Raw genomic sequence first — 17,526 nt, forward strand, 5'->3', positions numbered from 1 at the left:
AGGATCACCCTGAGGTTTCTGACTTTACGTTACCCTCCTCCTCCCCCCGTCCCTGCAAATCCCGAGAGACAGTACCCGACACTCAAAGATGAGTTTCCAAATAACATCTCAACTTGCTTTTCCCCTAGCAACGAGCCGCTGCTTCAGCCTTACAAGTGGAAGTTCCCCCTTTCTTCTGCTTTCATTAGGAAATAAGTACTAGTTTTTTTTTTTTTTTTTAGAACCTACATCCCTCCCCTCTCTGCTCTTGAGATCCTAGTTTTCTAAAGTTTTTAAGAGATCTCGGGCCCCGCAAAGCACATCCGTAAAACTCCTCCTGCAGCTGCTTTTTGCGAGGAATGCCGTCTGCCAGTTAGTCATGCTTTATAGAAGAAAGCAAGAAAAAGCACTCCTCTGTGTTTACAAAACCCAAGGAGGACGCCCACTGGGCCGGAAGGCTGGTAGCTAGGTAAACGCCCGCTACGCAAACACAAGCCTTATCCTGACGCTCCAGTGATTTCAGCGTCTGCAAAACTTCAGGTTAAAAAAAACAAAAAAAACAAAAAACCCCAACTTCCTTAGCCTACCCTTCCCCCAACTGCCGGAGCCGCGCAACCTTCTCCGCCGGCTCCCAGCAGCGTTCTGAGGCCCCGCGCTGACCATGCGGCCTTTTCACTCGGTCGCGGTCTACGTCACTTCCGGAGGCGGGGCGCGTTGGGCGGGGCCCGCGCGGGGAGGGGGAGGGGCGCGGCGGCGGCCAGGTCCGCGCAGGCTCGCCAGAGCCGCAGCCGCCGAGCCGAGCGCTTGACTATATATGGTCAAAGCTGGGGGGCGAGCCGCGCGCGCGGGGCCGCGCTTCCGGGTTCGGCGCGTCCGCAGCGGCAGCGCGCAGGGCAGGGCGCGAGCCGGCCTCGGAGACCCGGCCTCGGACCGCCCCCCCCGCCCCACTCCGCGCCCTGCACGCCCGGCGCCGCCTTTCGGCCCCTGTCCCTGGGCTCGGCCTCGGCCAGGTCTGATTCGCGGCGCGCGCGGCCCCTAGAGGCTCTCTGGCGAGCGCGGCGCGGTAACAAGTGGGCAAGGATGCCGTACGAGATCAGTAAGTGCCGCGGCCCGGTGCGAGCCCCTCGCCCCCGGGGGTGGGCGCCCGCCCTGCCTGCCTGCCAGGCCCCTCGGCCATCGGCCGGGCGTGGGTGGTCCGGCGAGGTCCGCGGGGCGCGGGGGAGGGGTGCGGGAGCCGGCTGGTGAGCGCCCCGCCGCCCTCCGGGGGCGCCGGGCAGCGATCCCTCGCCGGGCGGGGGAAGGAGAGGAGGGCGCCCCAAAGTTGGCGATGCGGTCGGGGCCCCGTGGAAGTCCCCGCATCTCCCTGCAGGGCCTGGTTAAGGGAGCGCGCCGACCAGGAAGTCGCGCCGGTCCCCTGCGCTCCTTCAAAGTGGCGGCCGCCCCTCCGGGTTGGAGGCAACAGGTGACCGGCCGAGACCGGTCCAGGGCCGCCCCCCCCCCCTTCTTTTTTCTCTCCCCTTTTCCCTCCCCTCCGCCCTCATCCCGGCGCGGGGCTGGCCCTTAGGTGCCTGGCTGCGTTTGTGTCTCTGCAGAGAAGGTGTTCGCCAGCCTCCCCCAGGTGGAGAGGGGTGTCTCCAAAATCGTCGGCGGCGACCCCAAGGGCAACAATTTTCTTTACACCAATGGCAAGTGCGTCATCCTAAGGAACATAGACGTGAGTACCTCGCCTCCCCGCCTCCACCGGCCGCCGCCCGGATGCCGGTTCTTTCCCTGACCACCCGCCCAGCTCTGGGGTGAAGCCTTCCCCTTGCACCCCCCTCCCCTCCGGCCCAGCGGCCTGGGGCGAGGACGCCACGCCCCCTTCAGCCTCGGGGACCACACCTCGGAAGCCAAGGGAGACAGCTGCAGATGTATCCAGGCCCAATTCTCTTTCTCCGTGGGGGAAGCCGAGGCTCAGATTTAGTTCCCTTCAAGTGAAGGGCTCTGGGTTTGAGGGATCGGACGTTGACCCTTGGGGTGCTTGGTGACTCGGCCTCTCTGAGCCCTGGTTTACTCATCTGTAAAATGGAGATGACTTGAGGCTCCCCGACTTGTCCTGCTGGCCTGGGTCCCCCTGAGGGAGACCCTGCATGCCCGGCGGACACCCAGTACTCATGGCACACCCAGGGTCCCCCAGTGTGGCAGAGATGGGGCTCACACCCAGGTCTCTACCCTTCCAGCCTGGTCTTCCCCCTCGCGCCGTCTGAGCCCCACTGCAAAATAAGGAACCAGTTTATCCCCGTGAATCATCTGCAGAGGCCTCCTGTACCCAGGCTGAGAAGGCTTTTAGAACCCATTCCTTGGGAAGTCCTCGAAAATACTCCGTTACTTCTCTGTAATTATCGAAATGACCCAGTGTGCTTGTCAGTCTCCCCACTGCTGAGATTACATAGTGAAATCTTTTCTGCCTGCCTGGCCTGAGTGGGGGGTGGGGGTGGAAGCTGGAGGTACCAACATGACCATTCCCTAGTGTCTGTGTGTCGGGGCAGGGTTCTCCTGAGCTTCCTGGGTGGGCCTTGTACCCAGTCTGTAGGTGGATGGCTTTTGATTGGCGATGCCCCCCAAGGGGTGTCAGCTTAAATTCAGGGTACGTGCCCTTGGGGCACTGGAACCGTCCCTTTGAAGACAGGGTTGCTCTCTGAACCTCAGAGCTGGCTGAAGCAGTGCAGGGGCTCTGTGGTCTTGATTTCCTTGTCTGTGAGGTCTGAGATGCTGCTGGCTCTGCCTCCCCACCCCGCTCCCCCTGCTCCCCAAAGCAGTCTGCTGGGAGACAAAGCATTTGGCAGTTTCTGCCCTGCCCAGGATGGCTTGGCCCCTCACTTGAAGGGGTGGGTGGGTGTGAATGTGCTTTGAAGGTGCTAACAGCTCCTCTGCTAGACACAGATTCCTCGAAAGCTGATCCCGACTCACTCAGAACTGGGGAAAACATGGCCAGGGACTTAGATCATAACGATCTGGAGGTCTCCAGAGAGCTTCTGAGATATTGAGGGAAAAAAAGTTGAGATGGCCCTAAGTAGGTAGATACCATAGTTTGTCAAATAAAATGAGTGAAGGCATTCTCGGGGATACAGGGCAGCGGAATGAATGCTTGTGTTTGCCCCTAACAAGGAACACACACGTCACAGCGGGCTATAATCACTTCCAGATGGGAGCCCGCCCATGAAGACCTACTGTGTGTCTGGTGCCATGAAAGGTTCTTAACCTGCAGCTTCTCCTTTAAACCACATCTTCCTCACCTCCCTGCTCCACCCGCCAAGGGGACCCACTGCTCAGAACAGGGGTCCAGCTCAACGAAAGGAAGGCAGCCAGTAAGTGGAGCCCCTTCCAATGGAGATGCTGTTTACAGTCACGGACAAGCACCCTCTTTGCAGGAGGCATTCCCTAACTTAAGGAACCTATTCTATTTTCTGCTTGCTTGTTCTGAGTTCTTTTTTTTTTTTTTAATAATATTTATTTTTGGCTGCGACAGGTCTTAGTTGCAGCACACGAGCTTCTCTCTAGTTGAGAGAAGCCTGGCTCAGTCGTTGCAACATGAGGGCTTAGTTGCCCTGTGGCTGGTGGGAATCCCAGCTCCCCAACCAGGGATAGAACCCACATCCCCCGCTTTTCAAGGTGGATTCCCAACCACTTGACCACCAGGGAAGTCCCTCTTCTGAGCTTTTCATCCTTACCCCCTTGAGTTTACCATTCTCTTTGGAGGGCGCGTCTGCTTACCCATCTGTTTGTAAGTGTCTGCAGGGCCAGGACAGCCCCGGGGTGCAGATGTGTTCTTCCACCCTGTTCTGGAAGTCCTATGAGGCGTTTAGGCTTTTGTTTGATGGGAGTGGACCACTGGTGCTCAAGTCAAGGTGGGAATAGTTTTTGTTAGGGCAGAGTATTCCTGGGGAAAAAATAGACACAACTCTCATGAATGTTGAGGAAATAAGAGAGGAATGCGGTCTGGTTGGAATACAGGCTCAGAGTCTAGAAGAGACATGAAAGGGAGGAGGGGACCAGATCGGGGAATGTCCGACAGAACGTCTGATGGGCGGCTCATACTGAACACGCCCTCCCCACAGTTGGGTTTCCCACGCGTCCATCCCCAGAATGGCGACCGCCACTCCGCCAAGTTGTTCTGGCCCCAGCCTTGGACTTCCCCTTTCCACACCATATTTAGTTCTGCAGTGAGTCCTATTGCCTCTGCATTCAAAGACTTCCGAATCTGATGGATTTTTCACTGCTTCCACCCTTATCATGCTATCTTGCCTGGACTGCAAAAACAAAAGGCCAAATTGGCCTTCCTCCCTGGCCCTCCTCCAGCCTGCCCTCAGCACTGCTGCTGGACCAGTTATTAAAATACGGGGTCGAACTGTTCTTTGCTCTCCCATCCAGGACTGATGGTGCCCCATCATCCAGCCTTTCACCCCCGACCTCTCCTCACCACCACCACCTGCCCCTGGGGCTCCAGGCCCCCGGCTTCCGCGCCCTCCCTTAAGCTGGCTGCGTGTGGGTCTCCGGACTTGGGCCTTGCTGTGTCCCTTGTCTGCGCATTCTTTCCTCAAATAGCAGCATGACTCGCTGCCCATTTGCTGTGGCAGCTTCGCCTCCCAAGCGGCCCTCCCATCCTGGCCTTCCAGGAGCCAGACAGCGGGCAGCCACTCTCACCTGCCGTGTCCCAGCCTAGCACAGTGCCCGGCACGTAGTCGGTGCTCAGTAAGTCTCCTCTTGATTGAAAGGCGGGCTGTGTGGCGGAGATGATAGGCAGACACAGAAGGTTTTACTGTATGGAAGTAAGAAAGGCCCCCCTGGTGGCTCAGATGGTGAAGAATCTGCCTGCCATGCAGGAGAAACAGGTTCGATCCCTGGGTCAGGAAGATCCCCTGGAGAAGGAAATGGCAACCCACTCCAGGACTCTTGCCAGGAGAACCCCATGGACAGAGGAGCCCCGAGGGCTACAAAGAGTTGGACACGACTGAGTGGCGGATCCCGCCTTTGTTCCCACTGAGCAGGCATCAGGCCCCTTGCTCACCTTCCCCTTGGATCCACAGCCATCATTCACTTTGCTGCCTTTTCAGAGTTGCTTGGTGAACCCAGCATCACGGCACTTCTCAAGCTGGTGGCAAAGAGTGTTTCTCACCTGTTTTCTCTCAACACGTTTGATTGCCACACCTAGCAAAAGAAATTCTCTGCTGGGTTCAAAGCAGGCGGTGAGGTGGCCATCCAGAAAGGAACATTCCAGGAGGGAACCTGATACACTTGTACCTGGAGGCCCCATCGCCCCCTGCCCACAGTGTAGTCGGAAGGTTCCCCCCTGCACCCAGTGGCTGTGAAGGAGCTTCTTCACGTTCTAAACCGCCTGGGATCACTTCCCTGTAAACTGGCTCTGGCAAGTGAGTGCCCGCTGCCAGTAGCAGCCAGCAGATCTGCTACACGGGCAGGCTTGGGGCTTGCTTTTGAAGCTCTGCAATCCCTACATTCCAGATCTAGAATGAACTATATGCGTGTGTGGTAGTCACTCAGTCGCGTCTGACTCTGTGACCCCGTGGACTGCAGCCCGCCAGGCTCCTCTGTCCATGGGGATTCTCCAGACAAGAATACTGGAGCAGGTTGCCATTTCCTTCTCCAGGGAATCTTCCTACTATATAGACACACACACGCACGAATATGGGAAAAAGTGATGTATGTGAAATTAAATTCCAGGGGTTGTGGTTTATATCAGTTTGTTGCTGTGCTTCCAAGCACAGGATCTGTGGACTCATCCTGAGCAGGGCAGGGGCCAGCTTGCGTGCGTGCTGTGTGCTCAGTCGTGTCCAAGTCCTTTGTGACCCCATGGACTGCAGCCCGCCAGGCTCCTCTGTCCATGGGATTTCCCAGGCAAGAATACGTGGGTTGCCGTGCCCTCCTCCAGGGGATCTTCCCGACCCAGGGATCGAACCCACGTCTCCTTGCCTCCTGCATCAACAGGTGGCTTCTTCACCACTGGGCCACCTGAGAAGCCCTGGAGGCCAGCTTAGGGGATGTTGAACTCGAGCGCTGAGCTTCCCACGGGGTGACCTGCTGCCATTCAGCGTGCAGAAGGACCACCTTGGGCGTCCCCTTCAGGTGGGGTGGGGTGTGTACGTGAAGGGACAGATGGCCAGAGGAGGACAGACCGCGTCCCTTCTGTCCCATGACACGTGCCCCGAGTCCCTGCCCCTGCCCAGGACGGCTGCGTGCTCTATGGGCAGTGCGGGGACAGTGCCCCTGCCCGCGTGGAGCCCACTGCCTCGGGTGGGACTGAAACTGGCCTCCCGGCGACAAAAGGAGGTGGCGTGTTTGATCGCCACCTGGACAGAAGGCCGGCGGGCAGCACAGGCTTGGGGTCGGGCCAGGAGAGCACTGGGGTCCTGTGGTCTGACCTTTTAACGAGCAAGGATGCTGGGCTCAGAGAAGGCTCCAGAGCTGTTGGGGGAGCCCCCGAGGGGTGGGGCCGTGCCCCACTGGCTTCTGGGCTAGTGACCTTCAGGTGCTTGGGCTGTGATGTCAGTGTCCACCCATTGCCAGTCATCTTGGGAACCCCTCCCCCACCCCAGGGTCAGCTGGCTCGGGGTCACTTCCACTTCTCTCCCACCCTCCTTGCCCTCTCCACTTCCTGAACTTGAGCCTGACTTGATCCTGTTACAAGTGTATGTAAGCACCTGCTTTGTAGCGGAGCCCAGGCCTGGCTCTGGACACTCCCCAGCAAAGGCCTGTCCTCACGGAGCTCACCGTCTCCAGGGGAAACCGACACTCAGGACTGATGCCGAGAGGAAGAGAGGTGCCAGGAGGTGTCATCCCAGGGGATCTTGAGCAGCTGGGGGCCCAGGAAGGGACCAGTCAGGTGGAGCAGGGCTGGGAAGAGAGTCCCGCACAGGTTGTGGACCCTTGGCCAGAGCCCTGGTGCAGGGGGAGTTACAGGCAGGCAGGAGAGGGTGCTGGACTCTGGTGCTGGGGGTCAGGCCGCCCCACCACAGCCCAGCCCTGGCCTGAGGCCACCAGAACCACGAAAAGTTTCAGTAGATGAGCAGTGTGGTCAAGTCCGTGGAGAGACGGTTCTGTAGCTAAGGTGTGAGGCAGGTGCATGCATGTGCGGCAGCTCAGTCGTGTCTGACTGTTTGTGACCCCACCGACTGTAGCTCCCCAGGCTCCCCTGTGCATGGAATTTTCCAGGCAAGAATACTGGAGCAGGTTGCCATTCTGCTTTCCCGGTGGGATCTTCCCCACCCAAGGATTGAACCCATGTCTCCCTTGTCTCCTGCATTGGCAGGCAGATTCTTTACCACTTCGCCACCTGGGAAATCCATGTGAGGCAGGAGGGAGGCCAATTAGGAAGCTGCTCGAAGATGAAGGCATCGTCAGCTGCTGCATCCAGTCCTCAGTCCGGACGTTTCCCACACACATTCCCCATCTTGCCAAGCCAGGCCCGTAGCCATGGTGCCCAAGGTTAAATCAGTGGTTCTCAGTGAGAGGCAGTTTTGCCCCCACCCGCACCCTGTTGGGTGTTTGGCAATATCTGAAGACATTTTTGTGCTACTGGTGTCTAGTGGGCAGAGGCCAGGGGTGTTGCCAAACATCCCACAATGCGCAGGACTGTCTTGCAACAAAGAGTTGCCCAGCCCAAAATGTCAGCAGGGGCGAGCAAAGAACCCCAGTAGGTAACATTCCAACTCACCAGGTTAGTGCTTTGAAAGAAGTGTGTCCTCGGTGCTTTGGGAACACGAGCGAAGGGCCAGCTGTGTCACAGAGCCTCTGGGGAGGTTTCTGGAGCAAGGGCAATTTTGAGTTGGGTTTTGGAGGGTGAGTAAGAGTTTTCCAGGAAGGGGGTTTGAGACAGCAGAGATGGAGGGAGTCTGGACTGTGAATACAAGTGCATGGAGGTTGGAAGAAGTTGAGCTTGTGTCCTGTCAGCGTTGTTATGGACTCACACACTCGGGCCTTTGGGTATCTTTCTTATCCTTTATTGTTGTCATTTACTTGCTCAGTCGTCTCTGGCTCTTTGCAACCTCATGGACTCTAGCCCACCAAGCTCCTCTCTCCATGGAATTTCCCAGGCAAGAATACCGCAGTGGGCTGCCATTTCCTCCTCCAGGGGATCTTCCCGACCCTGGGATCAAACCCGCGTCTCCTGCATTGGCAGGCAGGTTCTTCACCATCTGAGCTACCATTTCTTACCCTTGGCGGGGAGGCAAAGAAAAGGCTGCAGCAGAGCGGCGGCCCTGTCCCTTGTTACACTGGGGGGGCTGACCCTAACCCCCAAAGTCTCCCCTCCTGACTCCTCCGAAGGCCCTGGGCAGGCAGAGGAAAAGGGGGGACAGGAAGGGAGGTGGCATCGTGCTGGGTCCAGCGGGGAGTGGAGTGCCCACTCTCACATGGGGGGACCCCCTCGGGCCCCTGTTCTAGGGTTTGGTTTGCTTCAGGGTGGGGGCTGGGCAGGGAGCCAGAAGGAAGGTTCCGGGCGTGGCCACTCTCGCCCGCCTCCAGGCTCTACACTTCCAGGCGGGTAGCTGGGTAGCTGTCACCATCGGTGCAAACCTCTGTTCCCTGAGTTAGGAGTCAGGCTAACAGTGACTCCACGTGTAGGTCATGGAGTAGAACCAAGAGGAGCAAGGGTGCTCAGCTGAGTTCAGGTCCCAGCCCCCCACTTACTTGGGTGCATCCCTCCAAGTCTCTCTGCCCCACCTCTTTGCCTGTAAAATGGGGTCCTGAGGTTACCCGTAGGGGTACTGTGAGGTTTCAAAGAGAATCAACTGAAGGGTCACCCCGGCTGTCAGAGTGGTCATCAGCATATGATGGCTGTGTTTTCATAAATGGCTTCTGGGGACTGGCATGCCCCAGTCTTTTCAGGGCCGGGGTTGGGGGGAGTTGGTCAGAAGTTGCAGTGGTGAATCAGACCTGGGCTCTGCCCTCTGTGGGGGTCCACTTAGAAGCTTTGCAGGTGTAAGAATGACATGTGCCCAAGGTAGCAAATAATAAGGGCGGGAGGGTAGGGAGAGTAGTGTGGGCTTTCTGGGCTGGGAGAGATCATTTCTACCTTGGAGCATCAGGGAAGGCTTCCTGGAGGAGGCGGGGAGCCTTTGCCTGAGCCTTAGAAGATAATTCAGAGAAGGTTATCTGGGAAGTAGGGAAGGTATTCCAGCCTGCATCGAATAAAGGGAAGAATATCAGAGCGAGTGACCTGCTGGAGGAGGGCAGGGGCGTAATGGGAAATGGACTTTGGACTGTGGCTTAGGGCTGCTTCCTCTGGGTGAGAGAGGGAGCCTCCAAGGTCGAGCAGAGTGGGCTGGCCAGACCCTGGGCTGAGCCTCTGGGTTCAGTTCTGCAGGTCTGGAAGCGGAGAGGTTTGTGGAGCCGCTTGGCGGTCATTGAGTTGGGTCCTCTGCAAGCAGAAGGCCCTGCAGGTCACATTCACTGCACAGGTCGGCTTCCAGGGCCTGCTTTTAGGAACTGGGTGTGTCTAGAAAGCCAGCACTCTGGAAACTTAATCCTCCCAAAGGTCACTTTGCCTGGTCGAGTTTGTAGGAGGCCGCCGGAGACCATCAGCCACTCCAGAGGGGCAGGGCTGTGTCCCATAGCTTCACTGATGTGGCGACACGTCCACGGGGTTCCCCAGGGGGCCAGGCGTGTCATGGCAAAGCTGCCATGCCCTGTAGCTGGGGCCACCCCTTAACCTTACCTGTAAAGTGCCGTGGTGACCTCTGGCCTCAGAGGACACAGGAATGTGAAAGCTTGGGGGATGGGGGAGTGCTTTAGGGATTTTTCCTTCCACTTGTGGAAAGGTGTTGGGGGAGAATGCTTCATTTGCTGGGCTGGAGAGGGGCCTCCACGCACAGGAGGGAGGTGGGAACGGTCCAGGGTCCTCTGAATGTGTAATCAGAATTGGGACATAGAGCCTGGTGTGGGTTGATGGAAGGCAGAGGGTTCATTTCACATGTTGTCACGGTGTTGTCCTGGTCCCAGGAGGAGCAGGAAAAACTGGAATCTGGCCGGGGTGGGGAGATGAGGTGGATGGACTTGGGACAGGCCTGGGATCGCAGGGCAGGGCAGGGCTGAACAGCGGGCTAGGGCTAGGGCCAGGGCCAGGACAGGCCTGGGGTCAGAGGTGGGGGGTTGCGGAGGGACACGCCCAGGGTGGAGGGTGGGGGGGGCAGGGCTGGGATGCGCTTGGGGACCCAGCGAGACGACAGGAGGTTTTCGCAGGCTCTGCCCACATCCGCTAGGCACCCACGGGCCTCAAATGCCAAGGCTTCCTTCTGGTTTCTGCCTGAAGCCCCTGTCCCCTGATGGGGGGGCGGGGGGAGGGCAGGAAGGAAGTCCTCGGGGAGGGATGCCCCAGCCCTGCAGGGCCGGGTCTGCCGAGAGCCTGGGCGGTCCTGGAGGCCTGGGGACAGGGAGGCGTCCCCTTTGGCTGGGGAGCCGAGGGCGGGGTTTTGCTGCTGACTCGGGAGTGTTCTGTTTGTTGTGTTCAGCCGGGGGAGCTCGCCCCCAGTTGTGTTGGGAATGTGGACGGGGGCGCCGGGAGAGCCCGCTCGGACTGACCCAAGGTTTCACTCGCCCCAGCCGCTTTAGGGGAAAGGTCTGTAGGGGCAGGACTGCCTCCCAGGGCCGCTGCTTAACTCACTTTCCACTTCTCCACGTACCCCAGCCCCGCTCCTCTTTAAGGGCAGGGCTGGGCTGGGCATCGCCTTGGGCATGAGTCCCCCGGGGGGTGGTCGCCCACCTGTCGTGCCCACGTGCGGGGCTGAGAGCCCTCAGTCAACCTCGGAACAAGGGCCTCAGTGGCGCCCGGCCACAGACCGCTTTCGCCAGCTTCTCTATGAGGGAAGTTGTCCTCGTTAGAACGTTCCAGTCCAGAGGAGTAACCTGCGCAGGAGCAGGTTGGGCTGGGAACGGACGTTTACTGGATCCCACACATCATCCTTTTATGGCAGGGTAATTTAGGGACAATAAAACCCATCCATTTCAAACACATAACTAGAGTTTTGACAAATTAAATACCATCCCGTCACCCCCGCCACCAGCATTCCAGTCAATCCATGGGCCTCCACCCTCCCCCCCAGGCCCTGGCAGCCCCAGCAGACACCCGGCTTTCTGTGGCCCGTGGGCTGGCCTTTCCTGGACTTTGATCAGAACGGACCCCTGCAGCGCGTTCTCCTTTGCGTCGGGCTTTGTCATTGAGCGTCAGGCTTTCGAGGCTCCTGTGGTTGAGGGTCCACAGCAGTGTGTGTGCTGAGTCATGTCCCTTGGGTGGACAGCGCACTTTGCTTCTCCAGGCACCTGGGGATGGACCTTTGGGTTGGTTGTTTTCCACTTAGGGGCTGTCATGAACTTTCACATGTGTCTTTTTGTGGGCCCGCACTTTTATTTCTCTTGGATAAATACCTGGGAGTGGGGTTTTTGCATAAATGTTATGTTTAGCTTTATAAATAACCAGCCCAACTCTTCCAGCTGTGTTATTTTACATTCCCCCCGGCAGTATATAAACATTCCGGACTGTACCCCACCCATCCTTGCCAACATTTGGTGACGTCAGTCTTAATTCTCCCCACTGTAGTTCTGATTTGCAGTTCCCAAAAGGCTAATGACATGAGTGCCTTTGCATGGGCTATTTGCTATTCAGAATATCTTCTAATGCTTAATGTCTCTGATTGCACTTTTTGCAAATGTTTATTCTGCATCAGGTTAATGTATGAACTATCTATGTTTAAAGTACCTACTCTATCATGTGATGCTAAGTCCTTGGGGTAAAAGGACTGTGTAAAGTTCCCCCCCCCCCAAAAAAAAGTAATTGAGCACCTGTTGTTTGCTAACTGCTGTGGTGGCTAAAGGAGATAACTACACATGGAGCAGGTCAAAGAGTCGTTGGAGGAGAGGGATAAAGGGGCCAGGGACCATGGTGTGTGTCATGTTAAATGCTTTGCAAGCACAGGAGAGAGAGGGGCTGTCACGGCAGGCTTCACGCAGATGGCTCTTCAGGCCTGATAAGTGGGTGTTAGCAGGCAGGGAGAGGTGTTGCTGGCCAGGGCACGGCATTTACAGAGACCGGGGGGCTTGCAGGAATGGTAGGAGGGTGGTTGTCAGAGCTGGGACTTAGGGGGGCGCTTCTCTGGACTCTGTCGGGTGAGGGGGCGGGTGATCCTGTGGCTAGGAAGCTGAGAAGAGTCCCGGCCTCTGTCCTTGTTGATGGGCGTTAAGGAGACAGGGGAGGGGGAGACTGCGAGGTGGCTGGAAGAGGTGGGGGTTGTTGGGGGGCAGGTCAGATGCACCCGCAGCAGCCGCCCTGGGACCTGATGCGTCCGCAGCCCGTAGCTGCTCCTTTCACAAGGCACTTGGCTCTGGAGCATGTGTCGGCGGGTGTCGGGGATTAGATGCCTGGCTCTCTCTGCCCTCCTGGGAGGACGCTGGGCTCTGATGACAGAGCATCTCAGCACAGGGCCGCAGGTTTGCTGAGGCCTCTGGGCCGTGTGTGTCGGGGAGTCGGGGAGTGCCGTGATCGACTTTGATAAATTGTACATTTAAGCCTGGTTACTGAGTCCAGAGCTGCTCCTGGTCTCCAACGCTGGCCCAGTTCTCGATGCAGAGTCCAGCCAGTCTTGAATTTGAGCCACGAAAGGGAGTTTCCCAAATCGAGGGATTTGGACGAGGAGGGGGCCCCCAGCTGTCTGTTCCTGCTCCTCCAGGCCAGAGGCTCTGGTTTAGGTCAGACGCCGCCTGGCAGCCTGGGGAGAGCTGGTTCTGAATGGGGAAGACCCGCTCTGGGGAGCTGGACTCAGGGAAGGCAGCAGCCCCCTACAAGTGGGAGAAAATCAGAGTCATAGAATTTTTTTTTTTTCCCCTAAGGAGACTTTTATGTCCCATGTGTATTTCAAAAATACATATTTGTTTGACAAGTACCGAAAGAAAACAAATCACCTCGCCTCTTATAAAAGAGTTAAATTACCTAGAATTCTTGTCACCCAGGCAGGTATGTGTATTTCTGGGATTTTCCTTACGGAGGTTTTGACATCCGTATTTGTGTGTGTGTGTCCACATGTCATTTTCCCACCCAACTCCGTTAATCCAGAGAGTGGAAAGCGAGTTTGCCTGCTGCTGGGTTGCCTGTGTTCATTCTGGTCTTCTCCCTGCAGAACCCGGCCATCGCGGACATCTACACGGAGCATGCCCACCAGGTGGTAGTGGCCAAGTATGCTCCCAGCGGCTTCTACATCGCCTCCGGAGGTACCTGTCCATCCGCGCGTGGCTTCTGGGTGCATGTGGTTTGGCCCGACCTCCCCCCGCTCCCCTGAGTCCTGGGCACCTGGCTTGGGAAGGTTGGGGGGGTGGGTGAAGGAGGCAGGGAGGAAGAAGGTCCAAGAGGGTGGGGATGGTAGGTGGGGCTGACATGGGAAGTGTAAGCCACCAAGAAGCCCCTTTCCAGAACTGTAGCTGGCAGTGTTCCAGCTGGTTCCAGCTCGGAGGTCGGCGGGGAAGCTCACGTGCTGTTAGGCCAACTGTGCTGTGATGTATCAAAGCCCATTGAGTGTGTGTGTGTTTCTGACTTGTATCTTTGCCTCGCGTCGCCTTTCTCTGCCGCCCTTTTCCCTGTATCGGGCACAACTCTGGCCTCTGGCAGGCACTCATTCTGTTTGGCAGTTGGGGTCTCGGCTCCCTGCAGCCGGACTTTGTGTGGCTCGGTGGGAGGCTGGGCAAGAGGTGGGACATGAGATGCCCATGTTGTAGGAGGCTCTGTTCACCCCGATGCTCTCTTGTCTACAGCTGAGAAAGGCGGGGGCACACAAGTTAGACTGCCCGCCCCCCCCCCGCCCCATTCATTCATCCGTTCGTACACTCAGCAGGTGTTGACGGGCAGCCTTGCCTGCGTCCAGGCCCCAGGAAGGGCTGAATGGTTGAGCTGATGTGGGCCTTGTCAGCTCCCCCCCCGGAGAGGGATGGAAATGAGCAAATTGCTGAATGGACTGGTAGCCAGTGGAGAGGGGCAGGGATCATACATACCAGTGGCCGTTCGTCTACACCGCTCCGCCCATGCCTGGGAGGCAGCGTAGAGTTGTCCCTGCAGGGGTTGCCCCTTCATAGCTGTGTTGTTGTTTTGTTGTTTAGTCGCTCTGTTATGTCTTATCTCTGCAACCCCATGGACCCGCCAGGCTTCTCTGTCCATGGGGTTTCCCAGGCAAGAATACTGGAGTGGGTTGTCATTTTCCTCTGCAGGGAATCTTCCCAACCCAGGGATCAAACCCGAGTCTCCTTTACCGCTGAGCCGCCAGGGAAGTCCTCCTACCTGTGCAAGCCTTCCTTAAAATAACTCCGCTTCCTGGGCCTTAATGTAACTGCCTTGTCTGTAAACGGGAGCTTTAGTTCCTACCAGGTTGGTGTGGGGAGGACCCCGTGCAGCAATGCCTGTGCGATGCCTGGGGTGGCCTTGCCCTGGCAGGCACCACAGGGGACCAGGTGTCTGTCCCTGAAACCCCCAGACACTCCGGGGCGAGAGGCGTGCCCGCTGATGGCTGATGCCAGCCGCCCAGGGTTGTGTGTATGGGGCTCGGCCAGGGGCTGGCATGAAATGGGCCCTTAATGATTTTTATGTTTAGACCTACTCTGGATTCCATCTGTAAAACTTGCTCTAATTTATATCCTATGATTTACTCTAGCCCTGTGATTCCCCAGCCCTGCCCCCACCGGCCCTGCTTTGCTTGCCAGCAAAATGCCTCTTCATTTAAAGCCCGGGATTTGGCCCTGGTGCCTTTTAAAATGTGTCTTCTTGGGAGAGGAGTATGGTTGGCGCAGCTCAGCGGCCTGGTGCTGGGAGCCACGGCCCAGCTGCTGAATCACTCGCAAGCCCAGGCCTGCTCTCTGGTCCCCAGGCAGGTCATTGAACCAGCAGGAAGCACGGGCCTCGCCTGCTGGCGCAGAAACCTTTGCAAAGGACGGTCCACAGAAGTAAAGGCTCCGTCTCACGTTTTCCTTCTTGTGCAAGCTCCCGGGTTTGGTGGGGAAGTGAGCGGGGTGGGGCTGCGAGCCGGCGTGGGCAGTGTGTTTTATGATTCTAGCAAGTTGGTCCTTTGAATGGAGCAAAGACCAGGAAACATTTACTGCAGAGATTAGTGCTCTGGGCTAAAGATAGTGTTGTGTGTAGAGTATGGAGCTGGAAAGGTGCTGTACTCTCTGGCTAAAGAGGCTTACCCGGCACCTGCCATGTCCAGGGTGGGGTTGGGGGTCCCGGGACCTCAGGAAGCCTGTAGTCTCTCCCAGACAGGGTTCCAGCCTCAGATCTGCGAGTCTTTAGATCCCCTAAGTTTGGCTGGTCCACATTCAGATAAAGGATCCAACCTTACGGAAGGCCTGGGTGAGGAGGCCAGGCCAGAGGCCAGGCCTCCAGCCCTAACTAAACCAGACAGCAGTGTATGCCTTTGGGGAACCTCGCTCCTGGCTGGTGGGCCTCAGGGTGGAGCCATTCCGGGGCCTGATTTACCTTTCTAGGGTATCTTCCCAGGCTGCTGGGGGAGGGTGGTGGTTTCCTGGATAGGAGTCTCCACCCTGACACCCCAGTGATGCTGGTGTGAACCCCTCACGAAAGTGGGGACATAGGCTCACCACGAACAGATCCTGTTTTGTTCCTGGATGCAGCGTACTGTCTGGGGAGAGCGCCTCTCCGGATGGTGGAAGGAAGCCTTGTGGAGGGAGGGGGCCCTTCCCCTGGCCCTGTCTGCCACCGTGCACTGTGGTGCTCTGCCCTGTGGCCCTGTGAGTGCAGCACGTGACGTGTGTGTGTTTGCAAGCAGGTGCCTGGTCTGTGCTGCACCCCCGTGGCCTAGTACAGGGGCCTGGTCCCCAGGGGTACCCGGTTAGGGCTGCCCTCGGCCGATGGGGCCACGCCTGCTCTCTAACCCCTCCGTCTGTTTCCAGCCCAAGTGCTCCTGAAAAGAATTAAATGCACCAGCAGGGCCCATCAGAGGAGGCTGATGGTCCAGGTTGGGATTGGGGGGCGGGTGGTGGAGAACTGGGATGCCAGGCCTGTTAAGGGGGGAGTGAGCTGAGGGCAGGGCAGGCGCCCCCACCCCCACCCCCGCGCCCGGGGAGGGGGAGAGCGGCTCTGCTGTCCCGGGGGCCGGGGGTGGGGCTGTGTTCTGACCCGTGCTGCAGACGCTGCTGTGTTTTCCATAACTGCAGCGCCCTGGGCTGGCCTGAGCGCGGGGACTGCACGGCCTGGTGCGCGTGAACATGAGCACACACGTGCACGTGAGCACGGGCATTAGTGCACATGTCCTTCCAGCACACGCAGTACACGTTTCCCGTCTCTGGCCTCTGCCCCTTTCTTGCCTTTCCCTGCTGGCCCACTGGTTCAGCCGAGGGGCTAAACTCGCTCAGGCCAGCTTCTAAGTTCGCCTCGGGCAGTGTGCCAGGCCGTCTGGCTGGACCTGGTCCAGAGACCAGGGCCCCTCATCAGTGCCATTCACAGGGCGGCCCGTGTCCCCTTCCAGCTGTCCCACGGCCGGACGGGAGCCCCTGGTGTGCGCCCACAGAGGCGGGGTCCTCAGTGGCTTCTGCAGAGTCCTAGGCAAGCCACTGACCATTTAAAGACTAACTAGACTGCAGTGGACTGGGGGCTGGTCTGAGACTTCGCACGTGTTGACTCACTTTGTCGGCGCAACAGCCCTCTGGTGGCTGGTTATCCCCCCTCGGGTGCAGTCGTAGGGGGTGTTTTAGACCCCCCAGAGCCGCAAGGGGCAGGGGTCGTGTCTGCAGCCAACACCTGCCCTCCAGTGGATGCTAACAGGAAACCCTAGCTGTTCCCCCAGACCTCATGTTCAGTGAAGCAGCCAGGGATGCTGGAAGCAGGGCAAACAGAACTGCTAGGGGAACAGGACTTCCCTCACCTCCCCACCCCCACCCCCACCTCTGACCCACGTGCGGCTGAGCTCCCAGCCTCGAGAGTTCCTGTAAAACACTCCGCCTTTCCTGCTCTTTTGGGAAGGGGCGTGTCGGGGTTGGTGCTGGGAACCTGGCGTCAGTGTGGTGGCGGGCAGGGAGGGGGTGATGCTTTATCACTGAGGGGCCGCAAGTGCTGCAGTGAGAAGCTGGCCTGGCGTCAGGTTCTGCCTGGAGTGTCATCCCTCCCAGCCCCGACCTGTGTGTCTCCTGGGAGGCTGTCAGCCACCGGTGCTGGCGGGGTGCCTGGCTCTACGAGCGGGGCTGCAGGGCACAGGGGCACCCCTCGTTTCCACTGGTCACCCCAGTGCCCACACAGGAGAGCCGGCATCACTAGGATTGTCCCGTTTTGCAGATGAAGATCTTTAGCTCCTAAATGTTAAAGGAAGTTGCCCCAAGCCTGCGTGCCAGTTAGACCCCCTTCAAGGAAAGGAATATAGTCATAAATCAGACTGCTTCCGGGGTTCTGGGGTGCCACCATGCGTCCCTGGGCTTCCTGATGGCTCGTGCAGGGCCCATGATCCCCAGGGAAACACGGGGATCCCATGCTGGTCCTTACGGAGGCAGCGGGCTCTGAGTGATGGTGTCTGA

At 58.2% G+C, this 17,526-nt stretch overlaps 1 protein-coding gene across 1 annotated transcript in view; it reads left to right on the forward strand.

The window, feature by feature from the left end:
- The first annotated feature begins 763 nt into the window (after positions 1 to 763).
- The window catches only part of WDR1 (WD repeat domain 1), a 40,860-nt gene continuing 24,097 nt past the window's right edge, over positions 764 to 17,526 (forward strand). The window contains exons 1-3 of the mRNA XM_043906185.1: positions 764 to 1,075; positions 1,572 to 1,693; positions 13,140 to 13,230. Coding sequence (XP_043762120.1) covers positions 1,060 to 1,075; positions 1,572 to 1,693; positions 13,140 to 13,230 — 229 coding nt within the window. The 5' untranslated portion in view covers positions 764 to 1,059. The remainder of the gene's footprint in view (positions 1,076 to 1,571; positions 1,694 to 13,139; positions 13,231 to 17,526) is intronic.

The sequence above is a fragment of the Cervus elaphus genome, chromosome 6, assembly GCF_910594005.1.
Source record: "Cervus elaphus chromosome 6, mCerEla1.1, whole genome shotgun sequence".
Lineage (NCBI taxonomy): Eukaryota > Metazoa > Chordata > Mammalia > Artiodactyla > Cervidae > Cervus > Cervus elaphus.